Genomic DNA, 13,454 nt, shown 5'->3' on the forward strand with positions numbered 1-13,454 from the left:
CCTAAAACTCTGGACTGCATCAGTGCCATAAAGCAATTAGGAAATTTATTTTATAATTCAAACCCTTTGGAATTTTCTTCTTGAAATTCATTTACTAAGATCTAGTCTTGTATCTTCCCTTAATTTTTTTTAATATTTTATTTATTTATTCATGAGAGACACACAGAGAGAGAAGCAGAGACATAGGCAGAGGGAGAAGGCTCCATGCAGAGAGCCTGATGTGGGACTTGATCCTAGGACTCCAGGATCATGCCCTGAGCTGAAGGCAGATGCTCAACCACTGAGCCACTGAGGCGTCCCTTCAATTTTTATTAAGAATTTTGCACCATATCACCAGTACATTTGCTTGAAGAAAATAATTACAATTTCTACATTTTAGTGTCATCTTATGCTACAAAGCTTTATTTACATAGTTCTTCAGAATGTATTTCAGTTGTTCGCCCACTATTCTGAGTGTGAAATGGTATCAAATAGAGTAGATTTACAGGAAAGCATAAAAGAGAGAAAACAATTCTACAACTTTATACAGTACCATTAGTGGTTATTATTTTTACAGTTTTCTTTTGAGGATAATCTACTGAATTTTTCTGCCATTGACATTTCAGGGTGAAGTTGTCTTTAAGAGCAGATTTCCACAGAGAATAAAGAGTATATACAGTCCAATATGTTTTACAGGTGATATTTGACAGTTTAGGAGTAGCTGTAAATTATTTTTTCTCCCACTTGTTTTCAAAAGTCTTGGATGATGAAGAGGAATCATGACTTTCACCACTACTATAGCGGTCATATAAAGTCTGAAATGAAAAACACACACTTGTTTTCCAACTTCTAAAATTCAATGTATTATCAGATGAATAAAGATAACTACATATATTCTAATATGTAATGAATGTCTCTTGTTCTTATAACTAGAAAATTACTTTACAAACTATTGAAGATAATAAGAATTGTAAACACCTAGCTTGGCCTAAAAATTCACTATCATGAGATACAACTCAATAATTCTGTAAAAGAAATGTAACAGCCATTAATAAGCATATATACGCATTTTTTTAAAAGATTTTATTTATTTATTTGACAGAGCACAAGCAGGCAGAGGGAGAGGAAGAAACAGGTTGAGCAGGGAGCCCAATATGGGGCTTGATCTCAGGACCCTGGGATCATGACCCGAGCCAAAGGCGATACTCAAGCAACTGAGCCACCCAGGCACTCCCATATATATGTATTTTAAAGGCCTTCTTGTTCTCCCTTATTTTTTCTTAAATAAAGCAAGTCTTACATAACTTGCTACACTGTAAAACTCATCAGGAAATAGTTTCATATGATATTTCAACTAATAAACAGATGACATTAAAAAATATACAAGTTATGGGCAGCCCTGGTGGCTCAGCAGTTTAGTGCCGCCTTCAGCCCAGGGCCTGATCCTGGAGACCAGGATCAAGTCCCACGTCAGGCTCCCTGCCTGGAGCCTGCTTCTCCCCCTGCCTGTGTCTCTGCCTCTCTCTCTCTCATGAATAAATAAATAAAATCTTAAAAAAAAATACAAGTTATATAAATAAACATAATTAGCTATATTAACATCTACATATTGTAAAGGATTTAAGGTTAAGCCAACATCTAATTTATAAAGATGACAGATATCTTTACCATGAAGGAACACATAACCTTAGAGGTAAAGGCAACTAATTCATCTCAATTTTATTCATAAAAGGCTCTAAATAATACACTGGGGGGAAATTAAAACATGGAGATATGAAATATAGAGTAAAATTATAATTTTTTTTTAATTTTTTATTTATTTATGATAGTCACAGAGAGAGAGAGAGGCAGAGACACAGGCAGAGGGAGAAGCGGGCTCCATGCACCGGGAGCCCGATGTGGGATTTGATCCCGGGTCTCCAGGATCGCGCCCTGGGCCAAAGGCAGGCGCCAAACCGCTGCGCCACCCAGGGATCCCTAGAGTAAAATTATAAAACAAATTTTATTCAATTTGAATTCCTAAAACCACTGATTTAACCATAAGAAAAAAATTTACTTTATATCATGAATGCGAATAGTGAATGTATAATAAATTCCTCCAGAAATGTGTCCAAGTTCTTAACATCTTAGAGTAGTTTTACCCTACCCAGAGAGTTGAGTGTTTTTAATTTAAGCTCCCATATTTTATAATAGCATTATTACTGAAATTAATTAGTAACTGCTTGGTAACTAAACCAGTTGGTTAATAAGCATACACAGGATTCTAGAATGACTAGGGGTTTGATGGCAACGAGATCCAAATATGGTGGTATAGACATAAACACTGGAAGGCTGAAAGGTCCAAGACCTCTGCTTTGAGAAATGTTCTGACTGTGGTACATAGCTTCCAGTCATTACCTGTAAACAAATACCGAGATTTCTCCTAGATGGCTTCTGGAAAAAAAAGATGGCTAGAAGAAATGAATGCAAAAGCTGTGTTAAGGGACAACTAGGTGGCTCAGCAGTTGAGTGCCTGCCTTTGGCCTAGGGTGTGATTCTGGAGTCCTGGGATCGAGTCCCACATTAGGCTCCCTACATGGAGCCTGCCTCTCTCTCTGCCTTTGTCTCTGCGCCTCTCTCTCTCTCTGTCTCTCTCATGAATACATACATTAAAAAAAAAAAAAAGAAAAGAAAGCTGTTTTAAGAATGTTGTTGATTTATGGGACACCTGGGTGACTCAGTGGTTGAGCATCTGCTCAGGGCATGATCCTGGGATCCTGAGATGGAGTCCCGCATCGGGCTTCCTGCATGGAGTCTGTTTCTCCCTCTGCCTCTGTGTGTGTGTGTGTCTCTCATGAATGAATAAATAAAATCTTAAAAAAAAAAAAAAATGTTGCTGATTTAAACGACAAATTCCTTATGAAATTTATTCCAATTGAGACCTGACAGCAATCTTACAATTGCACCTTATATGACAATATACTTTCAATTGTGCTATCTGCGGAATAAGAATGTAAAAGTCTGTATTTGTCAAAAAGCATACATTAAGAATCTAAATGTCGAAATATACTTCATATTTAATCTGATGACTAGAACAACTTTTCTTTGGATTACCTGTTTTAAGTGTCTTATTCACTAAACTACAAAACCATTAAAAGTAATGTAGATAGACATTCTTACTTTAGCAGCTTTCAAAATGGAGTTAGGAGAATTCAGACCAACAAGTTGGCCCAGAACATATTTCATTTCTTCAGTGGTACCCTTAACCATCTGGTTACCTGTAAAAATATATAATCATTAACATGCTGTAACCAATAAAAAATACAAAATCACATGCAAATACATTCTGTTTAACAACACAATAACTGGCATCTTGTAATTTATCACTGATCATAGCTACTTACCTAGGGTAAGTAAAAATGCCAGCACATTAAAAAAAAAAAACATTTAATTTATTTTAGTATTTTAGCATAAAAGGAACTTCCTTAAGGAAAGAGGAATGCTGGAGGAGTAGCCAATTCATGTTCCATTTTTTGTTATAGCTATAAGTCTGTTATTATTAGTAATTACTAATAAGTTGATTTTCAAAGAAGTACCTGGATGAGTTTGAATTTGAACATATGGATGCGCCAGAAGGTCAGGAATGGATATCCTCTGTTTAGGGTCCCTTATTAAGCAACACTACAAAAATAAGGGTTTTTTAAAAATCAAGTTTTCTTATGTAATATCAATATAAAGTATCTTTCAGGATTGTATTGTACTATAATAGTTGCTTTCCAGATAGTCTACTCCTCAGAAACAAGATTTTATAAGTTCTTTTTGCAAAATCCCCAGTATTCATAACTCTTAAAACATCTTCAAAGTGAACTTAACATGACTTAAAAAGCTAATTCATTCAGCAATTCCTTTCAATAGACCACATATATCTATCTAAGCCAGTTACATAAGTCCAGTAATTTCAACTATTTACTCTAAGCAAACAATTTAAGTATTTGAAATATTATTCTTCTATATCCATATACTACTAATGTTACCTTTAACACATCTTGAAGATCCTTCTCTGGAATATCAGGAAATTCGATTTCATGATTAGGGTCAATTATGGCATGTAATTTAGAAATCTGGTTAATTATATGCTGAAATGGTGTCTTCCCATAAGTCATATAGTACAAAATGCATCCTAAGGACCAAACGTCACTTTTAGGACTTATCTAATTAGGGGAGGGAAAAAAAGAAAGGTAAGTTGTTGTAATTATTTACTTATTTATTTGAAAGAGAAAGAGCTGGGGTCAGGGGGACAGAAAGAGAGGGAGAGGGAGAGTGAGAAGCAGGCTCCCCAGAGCAGGGAGCCTGTTAAGAGGCTCAATCCTAGGACCCCAAGATTATGACATGAGCCAAAGGCAGATGCTTAACTGACTGAACTACCCAGGCACCCCAAATAACTGTAATTTTAACATACAATTAAATGTAAGAATATTTTATACACAGATATGTACACATACATTCCTCAACACTTAAAATTATAACTAAACCTCAATTAATGGGCAAGCACTAGATTCAGTTTACATGAAAAAACATTGTTTTATAGTTTTTATTATACTTGGTTATTTTATCAAGAGATGAACTGTAAGTCTCTCAAAAAACTCATAATTAAAATATTTGAACTGAAATATGTTTTGTTCCTGTCAGCTTATGAAAATATAAAAGACTAAAAAACATAACTGCAAGTTTTAAATTTACTTGTTTTCTCCAAAACTATTGAATTATAATAAATATCTTTTAAGATTTTATTTACTTGAGAGAACATGGGCTGGATAGCTGAGGGAGGAGCAGAGGGAGGGAGGGAGAGAGACAGAGAGAGAGAATATGAATCCCAAGCAGATTCTGCTGAGCACAGAGCCCAAAGATGGGCCTGATCTCATGACCCTGAGATCATGACCTGAGCCAAAATCAAGAGTTGGATGCTTAACCTACTGAGCCACCAGATAACCCAGGATTATGATAAATTTTTATGTAAACTCATAACATAGAAGTATGCATAGATTTTTAAAAGGTTAAATTGAGCTATCCTAAACCCAAGAACACAAACTATAGAATCAGGCTGGGCTGGATTTGAATCCTGGCCTTATTACTAGCTAGTAATTCTATGCAGCTTCACTTCCTCTTCTCTAAAATAGAAAATAATAAAAGTACATTGTCATGGGGATTAAATGATATAACCATGAGATACAGATAAGCATAGAGAGTAATTTCTGGGTATAATAAGAAAACAGGAAATGCTACTTCTTATTTAAGTGCTCTTTGCATCAAATAATCTCATTAGAAATAATGTAATATTATTATATAATTATCATTTTGACTTTGAAATGAACATGAATAAGACAAAACATAGCAGTGGGCATAATAAAAGAGAATGGTTAAATTCTTTTTAAAAGGTAGATATTAGGGGATCCCTGGGTAGCTCAGCGGTTTGGCACCTGCCTTTGGCCCAGAGCGTGATCCTGGGGTCCAAGAATGGAGTCCCACATCGGGCTCCCTGCATGGAGCCTGCTTCTTTCTCTCTCTGTCTGTGTCTCTGCTTCTCTCTTTCTGTGTCTCTCATGAAGAAATAAATAAAATCTTTAAAAAATAAAAATAAAAGGTAGATACTAAACATATTATTAAAACAAAATAAAGAGGCACTAGCGTGGTTCAGTTAGTTAACCAAATAAGGAAAAAGAAATGGCACATATAACTTCAAAACAAAACAAAACCAGAGAGAGAAAGAAAGCAGAATAGGAATGTTAATATTAGAAAAAGAGAAAGAGAACAAAAAAAAAAAAATGCTTTTAACAGAAGAGGGAAAGCCATTTTATAATAAAAAAGGTACAACCAACCAAGAAGAGATGACACTCACAAACTCCTATGCACTGAAACTACATTTAATACAACTATATTAAGTAAGAACTATATCAAATTCTTTTGGGGGAAATGGTAAAAAGATTCTAACATGCCTTTTAGAAAATGGCAGATAAAACAGATCCACTCCCTTAACACAAAGAAAACTAAAAAATCAAAATAATAATTTAAAAACCCTCTTCTTCCTCCAACTTAAAAATCTGGAAATATCCATCTCTAAATAAATCATGGATTAAAAAGGATTTCAAGGGCCGCCTAGGTGGCTTCACAGTTGAGCCTCTGCCTTTGGCTCAGGGTGTGATCCTGGAGTGCTGGGATCTGGAATCCCACATCCGATTCTCTGCGGGGAGCCTACCTCTCCCTCTGCCCATGTCTACCTCTCTCTCTGTCTCTCATGAATAAAGAAAGAAAATCTTTAATGAAAAAACAAACAAAAACAGGATTTCAGATTTTGGAAAAATGGGAGGGGCAGGAGAGTGAGAAGTAGGCTCCCTGCTGAGAAGGGAGCCCAAGGCAGGACTTGATCCCAGGACCCAGAGGATGACCTGAGCCAAATGCAGACACTTAACCATCTGAGCCACCCAGGTGCCCTTGTTTATTTTTTTAATTGAAATATAGTTGACACACAAGGTTACATTAGTTTCAGGTGTACAATATAGTGATTTGACAACTCAATACACTATTCTATGCTCATCACAAGTGTGGCTACCACCTGTCATCACACAACTCTGTTACAATGCCACAGACTCTATTCTCAATGCTGTGCCTTTCATCCCCTTATTTATTCCGTAACTGGAGGCCTGTACCTCCCACTCCCCTTCACCCATTTTGCCCAATCTCTTACCCCCCTCCCTCTGGCAACCATCATTGTTCTCTGTATGTGTGAGTCTGTTTCTGCTGTTTATTTGTTTGCTTTTGAGATTGCAGCATAGTTTTTCAATCTGTCCAAATCCCCAGATAAGATGGACAGAAAAGCCTGGTAGCAAAACCATATACATAGAGAAAACATTTATAACAAAACTAAGTAAAAAACTATACCCATGAACCCCAGAATAAGAATGGAGACAAACTACCACAGCCAAAAATCCTGTAGAGTCATTTGGAAAAGAAAGCAGGGGAGAATAGTGAATGTGCCTGATTTTCAGAACAGAAACTCCAAATAGCCAACAAATGTTCATTGGAGAATAATTTGGAAACAGAGCTAGACTGGGAGGGGTTTGAACTCTTTATCAGCAGAGATTACTTCATGTGTTGGGATAAAAAATTTGCCTTCTATTCAGAATCATTAAGGCCACTGGATAGCAGGTGTTTCAAATGAATGGCAATTTACCCACAATATTAAAGCACTGAGTTGACAACTGAAAAAAATCTGAACTCTACCTGCAATTCAAAATAAATCTTATTAAAAAAATAAATAAATAAAAATAAATAAATCTTATTTTTAAAAAATATATTATTTCAAAGTATTTTAAAACTGAAATTGCAAATTTTAGAAATTAATGAAAATAAGAAACACCACAAAAAAGGTATAAATAGAAGTTAAAGTAAAAACTCACACAATTCAGTTTTAATGTTTTAATTAATAAGAATATAAAAATTAAGTTAGCAATTATTTAAATCCAAAAACTAGGAAAAAAAAGAAACCTGAAGGAAATAAAAATAATAAATAGCAGAAACTAATTATAGAGCAAATGAAAATAGAATGAAGGCTTTGTTCTCTAAAATGAACAAAACCTTAGTAAGTCTAATGAAAAAGAAAAGACAGATAGCAAATCTAAGTATTAAAAGAAAAGCGGAAGCTAAAGAGTTATAAAAAGAATTTCATAAGCGAAATTATTTGACATAATGTTATACCACTTATTTGAGAAAATATTTAGAAGCCAGTTTTTTAGGAAGGAAAATATAATTAGTAAATACACATTTATCAAGCAATTACTTTGAGCTAGACAATGTTTTGATTTATATTTTTTCCCATTTAATCAATTACTTTTTATTTTTTTAAAGATTTATTTATTATGAGAGGGAGCACATGCAAGTGGGAGGAGGGGAGGAGAGGCAGAAGGAGAGAAAAAGAGAGAGAAGCAGGTTCCCTGCGAGAATGTGCAGAGCCTGACATGGGGCTCAAATCTCATGATCCTGAGATAATGACCTAAATTAAAATCAAGAGTCAGACACTTAGGTGATTGAGCCACACAGGCACCCCTCTATTGCTTGCAGGTCCCTGGACAACAATGTGTGCTTGTGCACACTTGGTGACACTGCTACAGAGCAAGAAGGACTAGCTCGGGAGCCAGAGGCATCATGGCAGGCAAAAGGAACTCAACGAGGGACACCAGTGAAGCTAACACAAAGCTCACTGAGCTGGTGAAATAAGGTAAGTGGGAAAGTAGCCTGTGGCCGGCTGGGAAAAAATTACATACTAGAATTGTACTTGGAAATGAGGAATTCACAAATGAATAAATGGTAAGAGATAAAATGTAAGAATCAAAGAGGAAACAAGACTTATCAATTATCAATTCAATACCATTTAAGGGGTCCAAATCAGAGCTAATTTAGTCTAAATTTCTACCATTAATTTTAAAATTTAAAAATATCCTAAAAACATTTCTCATTGGAGCACACTGTTGAGACATCACCATATTAAAAGAACAGTCTCAAATCAATAAATAATAGTGAAGTTGAATTCCATAACAATTTGCTTAAGAAAGCAAGGTCTCTATAATGGCCTAAAAAGTTTTAGAACTTAAGCAACTTTGAGTTAGCTGTTAAGTTTAATCAGAGAATAGTCCATTCCTTACTGATGCCAGCTAAATGGGATGTAAATAACCTTCATAGTACCTTTGACTTGGATTTTCCATTCTCTCTTGAGGAAGACATATCTTTGATTGCTTCTGGTGGCATATAATTAACTGTACCAACCTGTATGCCAAATCACAGAAAACACAAATCAATGAAAATACTTCTGCTTTAGCTTTTTTAAAACACAAATGTCAGGTTCTTGGAAACTTGAATAATTACATATTGTAGTAATATTTTTTAAAACTCAAGTAACTGACAATAATATTAGGACATAAATTTCTTCACAATTCCAGCAAAGTAAATTGGATTCATAATCAGGAAAGTTATTCCTTTCAGAATGCTCAGCTTTTTCTAAGATGATGGCAAACAACGACCATAAAACTATCAAGGCTAAAATTATATTAATAGTCATAAACTTTGAAGGAATTGATATCAATTATTCATTTCTGCGCTGGAATAGACCTAGAATGCTTTTTTAAAAAAATCAACCAACCAACCAATCAAAACTCTAGCTATGTCTCCAAGTATTCCCTGGGCCCATGTCCAGAGTGAGATGGGGTGGGTATGTAAATCATGCAAAAGCTTCCACAGTCAGATTATGCCAATCTTACAAAGCATTTATTTTATTCTAAAACAAATGGTTCTGTTTTCAAACACAGAATACCTGTACTTTAGGATCCTGCCATAGAGGATACCTTCAAGTTGATTTACAGCCAAATGTTCAACCGTTATCTTATTTTTTTAAAGATTTATTTATTTTAGAGAGTGTGGGCACACAAGGACGTGAGTGGGGGAAGGGCAGAGGGAGAGTAGCAGACTTTCCACTGAGCAGGGAGCCTGATCTGGGGCTCCATCCCATGACCCTGAGATCATAACCTGAGCTGAAAAGTCAGACGTTCAACTGACCAAGCCACCCAGGAGCCCCAATGTCCAGCAGCATTTTTGATATAACGAGAAGTCACTATCAAATAGAAATGTTTCAAGGGCATGTTGTCCACCTATTTCTCCTAAAAAAGGTCTAGTTTTATGTCTAGGATTACGGCAGATCTACACCAGAAATCTGCATACGTGGAACACATCATCTTGGCTCCAAGCAAAATTCTTTTTATTAATTCTTTGGTGTCATCACCTTGGTTTTTATGGGAACAAACTTATTAAGTTTGTAACTGCATATCCTTTTAGAAAAATGCAGTTGAGTATAGTATTCATTATGGTGTTTCCAATATGAAGGCCCACTTAAAATTTTTTTCAGGGGCACATGAGTGGCTCAGTCAGTTAAACGGCTGGCTCTTGATTTTGGCTCAGGTCATGATCTCAGGGTCCTGGGATCAAGCCACACCTTGGGCTCCTCACTCAGTGGGGAATCTGCTTGACGATTCTCTCTCTTCTTCTCCCTCTGCCCCTCTCCTGATTTGTGCATGCTCTCCTGAACACTCTCTCTGTAAAATAAATACATCTTTAAAAAAAAAACTGAAGTTATTGAAAAAAAGAATTTTTTTCAAATATAAGTGATAGTTAAAGCTTTACTTTTTCAGAAGAATGAAATAATCTTACTTCATGGACAATGAAAAACAAGTAACTGCAATTTCCTCGTTCGTTGCTACCAGGAATCTCTGAGAATAAGTTTCAGGTGAATTCAAGATCATGGGCAAGATGATCTCCACGACAGGTATTACTGCTTCTCTACCTCAGCTACAGGAAAATCTTTCAAAATTGCTGGATTTATTTCTACCTGATCTTGACTTTCTATACTACAGTGTTTTATACACTTTAAATATGGTTTTAATTCTTAAAATATTTAATCTTTTAAGATTTTATGTATTTATTCATGAGAGATAAAGAGAAAGAGGCAGAGATACAGGCAGAGGGAGAAGCAGACTCCACGCAGGGAGCCCGATGTGGGACTTGACCCCGGGACTCCAGGATCATGCCTTGGGCCGAAGGCAGACACTAAACTGCTGAGCCACCCAGGGATCCCAAAATATTTATTCTTATAAAAAGGGTTCAAATTCTTTGAAGAATGAGAATGGAAAAAATAAAATCTCTATTAGCAAAAGACTTTACAGGAATTGAACTGCAGTGTGTGGTAACCAACCATTCATTAAGTCTTACCTGAGAATCTTTAACGATACTTGTTGTATCTGGTTGCATTTGGTTTGCAATTCCAAAGTCAATTAGTTTTAGCATTCCATCAACTATCAGAAAGTTAGCAGGTTTCAGATCACTATGAACAATGCCTTCAAAATAAAAATCCACTGCAATATTAGACAATATAAAACATTCTAAGTACAAAAATATTTCATAATCTACCGGTAGAGTTGATTCCTTTAGTCAATCAAATAAAATGCTCATTTTTAATATTTTCTAAAAAATAGAGCACCTGCTATGTGCCAGACACTATTCTAAGTTTGCTGTTTATATTGACTCACTTAATCTTCATACCAGCATGGAGTTAAGTATTATTATTATCCCCACTTTTAAGAGGAAATTAAGGCAAAGAGATTAAGTAACTTGTTCAAGATCATACAGCCTAAAGTGACAAGGCCATAACCTGATCCAGGCAGTCTGGCTTGAGTTTATGATCATACCACTATGATTCACCACCCACTAGATAACTCATAAATTACACTGCCGGGTGGTTAAGACCCTAATGCTCCTGTCTCCTCTATCCCTACAACCCTAATCTTAATCACTAGTGAATTATCTTTTAACTTATAGAGAGACATGAGGGAAAGAATTATAATTATCTAGGTTAACAGTTATTTTTTAAAAAGGAAAAGGTAAAGGCAGAGAAGCCCTAAAAAGAACCATGTCCAACTAAAGTGAAAAAAACAACTTAAGGGCTAACAATTGAAAAAAGAATAAAACCAACTCCCACACAAGGCACACAAAACAAAATGATTAGAATGAGAGAAATAAAAATCTCAGATTTTTGGGATGCCTGAACCCTACAGTCTCAGATCTGCTTTAAGTGAACTACATGGAGACCCAGGATAATGGACTATGTTAATACTAATAAAGATATGGGTACATTTTGCATTATGCATGCATTATGGATGTGGGGACTTGAGTTCATGCACAATATCCTTTGGTAAATAGTGCTTTAAAGAAATGGTTTTTTGTCCCTTCATCTTCAAATGAGCTTCCAAATATTTAGTTTATCTAGTCTAAAGGTGCTAATAACAAATATCTAAAAATTATACGTATATTTCTCTGAGATAACATTATTAATGATTAGTATAACTGCATATAAAGAGATTTTAAAATACCATGTTGATGAATTGTATAAACTGCCTCCAACATATTTTTCCAATAACTTTTGCGTTCCCAAGTATTGATGGATTTTTTCTTTTTAAGCCAACTATTTAGGTCTATATTTCCACACTCCATTACCATGTAAATGTACTGGTCCGTGATTTCACTGCCATTAAAAACAAACAAAAAAAAACCCAAAACAATACATGGTTAGGTTATACTATTAAGATGTACTAAGTCCAAAGAGTTACAGCAAAAATATTTTTCTTTTCAAATTAAAAAAAATTCTTACTAATCATAAAGTCGGATGATCTTATCACTGTGTTGTTGTAGTTTATTCAAATAAGCAATTTCATTCCGGTAACTCTCAATTGTTTGATTATCTGCTTCTTCTAAGTTTACATACTTTATGGCATGTATCTGTTTCTTTTCATTTAATACCTGGAATACCTATATATTAGAACAAAGGAAAAAGTTTAGAATGTACTACTTTCATATTATCATAATAATTCTAAATTTATCAATTTTAAGTTAAGGAATACTAATATGAATAATTAAACATGTCTGGGCTTATTTTTGAGTACTAAAGGGAAAAATATGTTATGAGTTAACAGACCATTCTCAGCTATCTATGACAATGAGTATTCAATAATGCAAAGGGGTAAACCTAAGAAGTTTTTATATTAACATGTAAGAAATAGAATTTAAATTTCATATATATATTTATAACACTATTGGATGCCTTAACCAGGAAAATAACCTAAAGAAGACATTCAAAATGTTAAGAACATCAAATGGATGTCATAAAGAGTTAATTCATTTCACAGATGATGTTTCTTCCTTTGTGCCTGGAACTAACATTTCATTCATGCGGTAGGGAATATTTAAAAATATGTAATAATTGTAAGCTATCTGTATATTCAGTTGTGAAAAGTGGAGTAGTTCCAATTTGTAACATCAAGTTGACAAGAACAAGATGTTCCTATAAGCCCATTGTCAGGATCTCTGAGGTCCAGGTCAAACTGCTCTGGCTATAGTGGTAGTCAATTTCTAAGCAATATTAATGGGGCAGATAATACATTTTGAAAAGTAGAAAACACTGTTAATGTGCCCGACCTTCAGGAAACATGCAATAGGGATGACACTTCTGAACTGCATGAACACAAATATGAATGAATGCCAGGGTAAGCAAGAAAAATTATATTCATTTATCCCTCTAGACACACTGAAGTAAAATATCATTTATTCAAAAGACATTTAACCTTGACTTTGACTACCCAGCAGGTCAAGGCAAGAAATAAGAAAAGAGCAGAAATGTACATAAGATTTGTGCCTGGAACTAACATTTCATTCATGCGGTAGGGATGCATTAATAAGCTTAGTTATTTAAAATTCTAAATTCAAAACTCTAACAAAGTATTACTGGTTTTACCTGCATACATAGCAAATTAGACAAGGGATGGACCTTAAAACAGTGATAGGGCAAGAGACAGCAGAAAATAGCAAGGGAAGAGATAAAAGGAATTTTAAAACCTATAAAGCCA

General features: G+C 34.9%; 1 protein-coding gene across 4 annotated transcripts in view; it reads right to left on the reverse strand.

Annotated features, from left to right (window-relative positions):
- Positions 1–224: 224 nt before the first annotated feature.
- The window catches only part of TTK (TTK protein kinase), a 40,753-nt gene continuing 27,523 nt past the window's right edge, over positions 225–13,454 (reverse strand). For 2 of the 4 annotated variants that reach the window (XM_041725576.1, XM_041725566.1), the window contains exons 16-23: positions 12,203–12,360; positions 11,925–12,076; positions 10,768–10,892; positions 8,695–8,775; positions 3,993–4,169; positions 3,555–3,639; positions 3,139–3,236; positions 225–794 (exon numbers count right to left, since the gene is read on the reverse strand). In XM_041725576.1, coding sequence (XP_041581510.1) covers positions 708–794; positions 3,139–3,236; positions 3,555–3,639; positions 3,993–4,169; positions 8,695–8,775; positions 10,768–10,892; positions 11,925–12,076; positions 12,203–12,360 — 963 coding nt within the window. In that variant the 3' untranslated portion in view covers positions 225–707. The remainder of the gene's footprint in view (positions 795–3,138; positions 3,237–3,554; positions 3,640–3,992; positions 4,170–8,694; positions 8,776–10,767; positions 10,893–11,924; positions 12,077–12,202; positions 12,361–13,454) is intronic. The other 2 variants (XM_041725586.1, XR_005983142.1) reach the window with 2 other exon arrangements.

This window comes from Vulpes lagopus, chromosome 1 (genome assembly GCF_018345385.1).
Source record: "Vulpes lagopus strain Blue_001 chromosome 1, ASM1834538v1, whole genome shotgun sequence".
NCBI classification, from domain to species: Eukaryota; Metazoa; Chordata; class Mammalia; order Carnivora; family Canidae; genus Vulpes; species Vulpes lagopus.